The sequence below is a fragment of the Solanum verrucosum genome, unplaced genomic scaffold, assembly GCF_900185275.1.
Source record: "Solanum verrucosum unplaced genomic scaffold, falcon-dt-bn FXZP01000125.1, whole genome shotgun sequence".
In the NCBI taxonomy this organism is placed as follows: domain Eukaryota; kingdom Viridiplantae; phylum Streptophyta; class Magnoliopsida; order Solanales; family Solanaceae; genus Solanum; species Solanum verrucosum.
Window position 1 is genome coordinate 2813527 of NW_026019923.1, and position 8761 is coordinate 2822287.

Consider the following 8761-nt stretch of genomic DNA (forward strand, 5'->3'; position numbering starts at 1 on the left):
CATCAATCCATGTGCATGTGAAATTATTGAATGGATTATTATATGTAGCTCCGTGTAATTTCCAGGTCAAATACATGTGCTATAACGTGCAATAATTTATGTCCAACAACTTTTTAATAGCAAAATAACTAACAATATTCTCTTTACTTATGCTTATTGTTGACTAAACCTAATATTGTGAATGAAAAATCTTTACTTGTGAGTTTTCTCGCACGCTACTTAAGTGGTGATGACATTTTTTTGTACCTGGTAAAGTAAAGCTTGATTTCTTATCTTCAACTTCATTTCATTGAAACGTAATGCGAAAAGTTTTTTCTCTCTACCCTTTGTCTTTCTTGTTTCACTAACTAGGAGGTAATTTAAGAATATCCTTTTAGTTGTAGAAAAATCCTATAAATTACATTATTATTTTTTAATATTTATTCTTTGAGTTGGATAAACCTACAATTCCTTAAAGATCCTCATCATAGATGGTTATTCTTTGTTTCTTAGTTTAACAAGAAGTAATTATTGTCTTTTAGGGTTTGATTGATGTCACATGTTGTTTGAGCTATGGAAATATTTTTTAAAAAAAAATAGAAATATAGAGTAAGGGTATGACTTATGTATAATAGATTTTTGTGATTCAGTTCTTCCTTTAACTCTTGCTCATAGTGAAAGCTTAGTGCACCAGACTGTCTTATATTAATATAATAATAATACGACATAAATTACTATCAAATAATCACTTATTCACAAATTTTGTGTGGAGAAATGGTTTTCATGAAAAATTTATTTGGCTTTGCTTAACCATATTATCCTTTACAAGTATTTTCGTAATTAAGTTCTATAGAAATTAGACGATCTTATTGATCAAATTACCTAGCGTTGAACTCCTAAAATCACATAACATGCAAAGATCTTAATTGGGTCCAATATTGTGTTTTTGGATCAACAAATTGATCAAAGAAAAATCGAATAAAATCAAAATCAAATCCAATCTTGTATATTAAATTAAATCTACAGCTCTCTTAATCCATATTAAAAAAATCAATTTAGTCTATAATTGTCATAACATTAATAGTTATTTAGAGGAAAAGAAACCCATAAAAAGGAATGAAATTTCACACTATGTATTTTGGTATCATCTTCTAAGTGATTTAATCAAAGAAAATATGCTATGGTATAAAATTTTAAATTCTCTTGATGGAAATTTTGACTACCACGATAAGTACTCCTCCATCTAGGATGGATCTAGCATATATTGTGCATGTTCACGGGTTATTATTGTACATTAACTTGAAATTTATCGAAACATATAAACTTTTTTTTCCTGAATTCGCATCTGCCTATAAGATCAACATGAAATCTTAAATTTGAGCTCTAACAATAAAATCGTCTTTAATTTTTGGATTATGAAAGCCATGTGAAAAAACCAAAGAGAGTGTGAATCAAATTAGGGTGCCAATACCAATTTACTCAATTATTATTGTATATAATTGACTTGAGATTGCCGCAGTAATTTATAAACTTCAAATTATGAATCTATCGTTGCCTATAATGTCAACATGAAATATTGAGTTTGAACAATGAAAATAAAATGATCTTTAATTTTTCAAAATTAGATACCGAGTGAAAAAAAACAAAGAGAATACGATGAGGATCAAGTTAGTATACCAATTTATCAATTATTATTATAAAAATACATAATCTTTAAATTCTGAATACACCTATGCAACTATACCATCAATATGAGGTCTGCAATTTGAGCCTTAAAAATAAATGTTATCTTTAATTTTCAAATATCAGATGCGGAGTAGAAAAAGCCAAAGAGAACACAATGTGAATCAAATTAATTAAGATATCATTTTATTCAATTATAATTATATATTAACTCGAAGTCCTTCAGAAATCTATAAATTTCAAATTATAAATCGAATTTTGTCCATAACATCAATATGAGATCTTATGTGCAAGCCTCAAAAATAACAGATATCATACATCGAGTGAAAACCACAAGGGAATCAAATTAAGATCCACGTATTATCTACTTTTCTTTCCCAAACTCATATATATTCACACATAGCACAACTCGATAAAACAAGAAAAGGAAAAGAAAAAAGAAAGAAAAAAAAGGAGCTGAGTTTTTTAGAAAATTCAGCTCATCATCAGAGCTGACTCTTACAAATTCTTATCCTTTTTTTCACTTATTAATAAATCCCACAATTTTTTTTTCTTATTCTATGATTTGATTTTTGTTATCATATTGCATTTTCATTGTCTTTCTAGGTCCCAATATTCCCTTTTTTTTTTCTTCAAAAAAGTTTCCCTTTTGAATTTTTGAAAAGTTTTCAAGAATGTCGATTTATGATGGTGATTTGGTGGCTTCCAACAATTCTTTTGCTAAGAAACGTGAAAAGATTATTATTGATACTGATCCTGGTATTGGTAAGAATATTCTTCTTATCCTAAGAATAAATTTGTTTAAAGTTGGGAACTTTAGCAAATTCTGCATTTTTTTTGTGAATTTTAGCTAATCGTTTAGTTAATGGTAATGGGGTTTTGATTTTGTTGGAGAAATAGAGGGCCCCTTTTGTTTAAAGTTGGGAACTTTAGCAAATTTCTGCATTTTTTTTTGTGAATTTTAGCTAATTGTTTAGTTAATGGTAATGGGGTTTTGATTTTGTTGGAGAAATAGAGGGCCCTTTTGTTTAAAGTTGAGAACTTCAGCATTTTTTCAGTTTCTTGATTTTGGGTGTTGTTTGTTTTTTCATGAATGAGTTTAATGTTGAGAATTTTAGTAATTAGCTGAATTGTTATTTGATGGGGTCTGGAGAGGGTAGGAACCCCTAACTTGGGAAGTATAGAGTTGTTTCCGATAGACCCTACAAGTGGGGCGCGGAGAGGGTAAGGTGAATGCAAACTTTATCCCTACTTTGGGAGCTAGAGAGTTGTTTCCAATAGACCCCACATGTGGGGTCTGGAGAGGGTAGGGTGAACGCAGACCTTACCCCTACTTTGGGAGGTAGAGAGGTTGTTTCCTATAGACCCCACAAGTGGGGTCTGGAGAGGATAGGGTGAACGCAGACCTTACCCTACTTTGGGAGGTGGAGAGGTTGTTTCCAATAGACCCTACTTGAGGGTAGGGTTACCGCAGACCTTACCCCTACTTTGGGAGGTAGAGAGGTTGTTTTCGATAGACTTTTGGCGAATTGTTTATGGGATGGTAATTGGGTTTTGATTATGTTAGACAAATAGATGACCCTTGTGTTTAAAGTTGGGAACTTTAGCTAATTTCAGCATTTTTTTCCAGCTTCTTGAATTTGGGTGTTGTTTGTTTTTCATGAATGAGTTTAATGTTGAAACTTTTAGTAAAAAAATTGTTTGATGGTAATTGGATTTTGATTTTCTTAGATAAATTTTTGGTTAAATCTTCTACCTTTTTGGTAAAGTTGGAAACTTTAGCAAATTTCAGTATTTTTTTTTCAGTGTCTTGAATTTGGGTGTTCTTTTTTCATAGATGAATTTTAAGTTGATATGCTTAGTGATTTTTTCAGCTGTATTGTTTGTTTGATTAGAATCGGGTTTTGAGTTTCTTAGACAACTAGATGACATTTTGGGAAATTTTGTATTGTTTCGGGAGTTCTTATGGGAATGTGGTATCTTTTCGGGGATTTAGTTTTGTGTACTTGAAGATTCTTCTTTTTTGTTGCTAAAAGTGCAAAGGGAAGGGCAGATTCTATATAGAGAAGGGGTCCAAGTTACTTTATTGTGTCCATTTTGATAACAATAATCAGATATAATATATTCTCATTCTTTCTGGAATTTGTGAATTTTGGGATTGTTTCAGTTTGTTTTGAAGAGAATCTTGGAGATAAAGTAGCTTTTCGTCATCCTAAATTAGCTGTACTTTTAATACATGAAAGTATGCAATAAACTTTATATATGATCTTTTCTAATTTTGAGACTTCTTTTAGTCAAGGAATGTTTTGTTACTTTCGTAAAGAAATCGGGAGATAGTACTAACACATAGGCACCTAAGAAATCATATTATCTTTTCTGATAAATTTCTCAAGGTAGCTTCTATAATTCTCTTGATTCTTCGGTAACAACTATAGTAGGATTTTCGTTTGCTAACTTTGTTTATGTAGTACTCACTCTTAACTATTAACAATCTGTAACATCACTCTGGACTGGAAACTTCGAACTTCAATAATATTGAGGAAGCTAAAGTAGCAAAGATGGTTGGCTATTATAGAACAAAAGGACAAGACTAAATAGCAATAAGATTATGCCGTGAGTTCTATACTAGAGAGAGTAAGAAAAGAAGTATCAAATAAATGCAACCTGTGAAACCAAACCAAAATCCAACTCGAGGAGAGTCGTTCTTTGATCAGAGAAAGATGTCTTCGAGAAGGGAAAACACAATGCAATAGCAGGATGTTTTCCTTGAATGTCTGATTTCCTTCTGTTTTCTTCCTTATCCCAAAAGAGCTGAGTTGATGAGGTTTCCCAGATCAAGAAGTTTGAAGGAAGCTTAGCACTTATCATAGGTTGGAACAGCTTCCCCTTTCTGTTCTGAAATCTCTTTTCCGGCAAAGTTATTTTCTTCGTGAAAGAGGAAATTTTGCGAGAGCATATCTTGTGTTTCATTCAAGTAGAAACAAATGCACTCTTAGTAATATGATGCTTGGTGACTCATCAACCAGGAAAAAGATAGAAGTATAATACTTAGTGATGCTTGAAAAAATATCAAGAAATTCTTTCATTTCTATCGTCTCAAATATGGGGGATAAATTGTGCCGGTGAATGAAAATGAAAGACTCATATCTCTCTCATAATAGGCATTCAGTAGGCTGAGTTGTGTTTGTGTGTTTCCTGATAAGCTTCATGTTCGATGTGGTTCCCATTAGTCACATTGGAGCTAATTTTGTTTTCGTTGATAACAGATGACAGTATGACAATACTAATGGCATTTCAGACACCAGAAGTTGAGATCATAGGCTTGACTACAATCTTTGGCAACGTTACCATAAAAAATGCTACACGAAATGCATTACTTTTGGTATGTTTTTAATTTTATTTGTATTTATCTATATTTCTCTCCTTTCATCATATTTAAAATTTCCATCTTCTAGATGTTTGTGGATCAAGTTCTTGATCAATTACTTCTTTAACTTAATTTGCAAAATGATAGTGTGAAGCTGCAGGATATCCGGATGTTCCCGTGGCAGAGGGTAGCTCTGAACCTCTGAAGGTACCGTATATTCCTTCTAACAGCAACAATTTATTCTTTTGCAATCTCACATGCTATTCCAAAGATACAAATGATTGCAGCATCACTTGAAGATACCAAACATGAAGCTAATTTTTAAACATTTTTTCTACTGCATAGATATATATTAGAATAGATTAAAGAATAAAAACAATAATTGCTTTTACAGGATTTTTTCTGTTTAGTTTATGCTTTAGTTTCCTTTCTCCCTTGTAGCTTCTCAACACATTGTCACCTAACTCTTGTTTCTTGCTATAGGGAGGGGAACCACGTGTTGCAGATTTTGTTCATGGCTCAGATGGATTAGGCAACTTATTCTTACCTTCTCCAAACTCAAAGAAAATCGACAAATCTGCATCTGAATTCTTGGTGGAAAAAGTTTGTGAATATCCTGGTGAAGTGTCGATACTTGCACTGGGACCATTGACAAACTTGGCTTTGGTACGTTGTATCTCAAAACTTCCACAACTTTCAAGTTTCTGATTTCACCTTGCATTTACCAAAAATTCATCGTTATCTGTTGGTTAGGCTGTCAAGAGGGACTCAACCTTTGCAAGCAAGGTGAAGAGAGTGGTTGTACTCGGTGGTTCCTTCTTTGCTTTAGGAAATGTTAATCCTGCCGCAGAAGCAAATGTGAGTGATTTCTTCCCCAATGGGGTATATATAAAGAGTATAGTTTTTTCAATGTTTTACAATTCCTTTTTCAAACCTGCGTTGATATGCTTTTTTGAGCCAATGGTCTATCGGAAACAACTTTTCTCACAAAAGTAGAACACCCTTCCCAAACCCCATTTGTGAATGTACATTTGGCAGGCTGTTGTTGTTGTAATGTATTACAATGTGGAAGCATGTTTATGTAGTTGTTTGGTCCTGTAATGTCTTGCAAAAACGTCTCTTTAATATTTACCATGCACTACGTAGAAATGTTTAGTAGACAACAAGTTCTCCTTGAAATTTGAGTATAATATGGGTCCTTTTTGGCATTATGCCAGCAGAAATACTAGGAATTCTTGTGTACTATACATCATTTCATATTGTTGTCAACATCTATAAGCTCAACGTTTTTTTCATGTTCGCTTATTCGTTATGCAAAGCTGAAGAAACAGTCTTTATTGTATTCAATGATCCAATTTGGTACTGTTTACTCATTTGCTTAGTTTTCTGACGAAGCAGATACATGGGGACCCTGAGGCTGCTGATGTTGTGTTTACGTCGGGAGCAAATATTGATGTTGTAGGCATCAACATTACAACACAAGTCAAATTGAAAGGTGAATGTTCACTGCTTAAATATGTCGAATGCTTCTATTTTTTGCTCCTTTAATTGTAAAATTTTGTTCACCTCTTAAATAAGAGTATGATACCCTCCTTTTAGATGCTGATCTTGAAGAACTAAAGCAATCCAAAGGAAAACACGCTAAATTTGTGTGCGATATGTGCAAATTTTACCGTGATTGGCACGTGAAATCAGACGGTGTCTATGGTAATTTCTGCGTTCTTATATTGTTTTTGGATGACCGACAATGCTTCTTAAACCACTTTCTTGCATTTATCTCGTGATCATCTCTTATCAATTGGCGCTCAGACTCTTCAAAAATGCTGCCACACCTATGTCGGATCCTCCAAAAATGCACCGCTTTTAGAGGATCCAACATGCACCTGACGACATTTTTGAATTGTCCAAGCAACATAGGTTAGGCACCACTGCTAATAATACGCCGTCCTCTTTGCAGGAATTTTCCTACACGATCCTGTTAGCTTTGCTGCACTAGTTCGGCCTGACCTCTTCACCTTCAAGAAGGGCGTTGTGAGGGTTGAGACACAGGGCATCTGCATCGGGCACACCTTGATGGACCAAGGGCTAAAGAAGTAAGTACTTGCTATGTTACTTGGAACACTCCAAAAATGTTGCCACACCAGTGTTAGATCCTCCATAAATGCACACTCCTAGAGGATCTGACATCCATCTGTCAACATTTTTGAAGAGTCCGAGCAACACAGTGTATTTGAACTTATTTTTCTCTTGCCTATAGCGCCAAACTCTGTATTAGAACTAACAAATCGTTATACTTAGGTGGAATACGAGCAATCCTTGGACAGATTATTCCCCGGTTTCAGTTGCGTGGACAGTTGATGTGGACGAAGTTCTGGATTATATAAAGAAAACGTTAATGAAACCGTGATTACCATTGGATCTATCGGTCTCTCCCACGTGTGAATCCTGCTCGGGAGATCGAGGAACGTCGTGTTTTCTAACATCTATTACAGCAATTGTTCTTAATCTTCATTTTTCCCTCCATTCCTTGCAACTAAATAAACCTCAGTTAGTTCTGGGAAATATGTAAAGGACTTATAAAATGGAGGTCATTTTCATGTATGTATTCAAATTGAAATTGGGTGTCAATTGTCATATAGTTAATCTTCCTTCCATTTTTTCTTGATTTTTTAATTGGGTTCGATATTTCCATTCTGTTGCTATTGATGTCATGTTTAACCAGAGGTTTTGAGTTTGAGTTTTAGAAACAACGAAATTCTTGGTAGGGAACATTGATCCCTTAAATGAATTTTATACTATGTGAGTTTTACTTGATTTTCCTTTCCTCTTAGTGGGAAAGAAGGAAATGAAATTTAGGATAATCTTTTCATAATTAGAAAAATGTTTTAGGAGTATTCACAAATAAAATTTTGGTTCATTATCAAATGCCAATATAATTTGGAATCTCTATAACAATTTTTATATTATAGAAAAAGTTTGTTAGAATTGATTTTTCATATATTATTTATAATAATATTCTATTAACACGACAAAAAAATATCCAGATAAATGATATCGTTATAAAACTTTCATTTAATTGGAAATATATAATATTAAACAAAAAGAAAAACTCATTTGATATATTAAAGTTACCTTTTTATATTTTTTTCTTCTATGTTCGCGTTTACGTGCAAACTTTAATTTTCTTTTCCATTTAATAAGCAAAGTTTTTGGATAGAGTTGAATATTACTCAACCATTTTTTTTACAGAATAAAACTTCCAAGCAACTCTAAAATTATTTGTGTTTTTTTAAAAATAGAATAAAATCTCATTATATATATAGTGTGAGGTCATGACGTAGGGCGGGCCAATGAGGACGGGACACAAAGAAGGTCAATTCAAGCTTAGGAAGAAGAGGTATGTATATGATAATTTAGGCGAATCTTATATAGAAATTAATGTGAAAGATAGGTGAAGAGCTTAAGAAGACGAGACACAAGTTCATATGATATGCACAATTTTGGACTCGATAATATAATGACGTAGTTCAAAGGACAGATCCATGAGCATGTTGGGCCAAGCGGACCATGTGTGCTATATCATGGTGGAGCAAATCTCAATGAGGACGCTCGAATTTCTAAAGAGGGTGTATGTGATGCATGATGGAAGGTTGATCATAGAGAAGGACTGACAAATTTTTAGATTGTTAAGCTTCTAATGAAAGGTGTACTTAGCTTGACAACTTAGTCGAA

At 33.2% G+C, this 8761-nt stretch overlaps 1 protein-coding gene across 1 annotated transcript; it reads left to right on the forward strand.

Moving 5' to 3' along the window:
* The first annotated feature begins 2010 nt into the window (after positions 1–2010).
* LOC125825218 (probable uridine nucleosidase 1) lies at positions 2011–7600 on the forward strand. Its single transcript, XM_049504560.1, has 9 exons — positions 2011–2427; positions 4929–5044; positions 5177–5236; positions 5513–5695; positions 5783–5887; positions 6428–6524; positions 6629–6736; positions 6987–7122; positions 7328–7600. Exons 1-9 carry the CDS (start codon positions 2337–2339, stop codon positions 7434–7436), a joined length of 1005 nt encoding a protein of 334 aa, XP_049360517.1. The 5' UTR covers positions 2011–2336; the 3' UTR covers positions 7437–7600.
* Positions 7601–8761: the final 1161 nt, after the last annotated feature.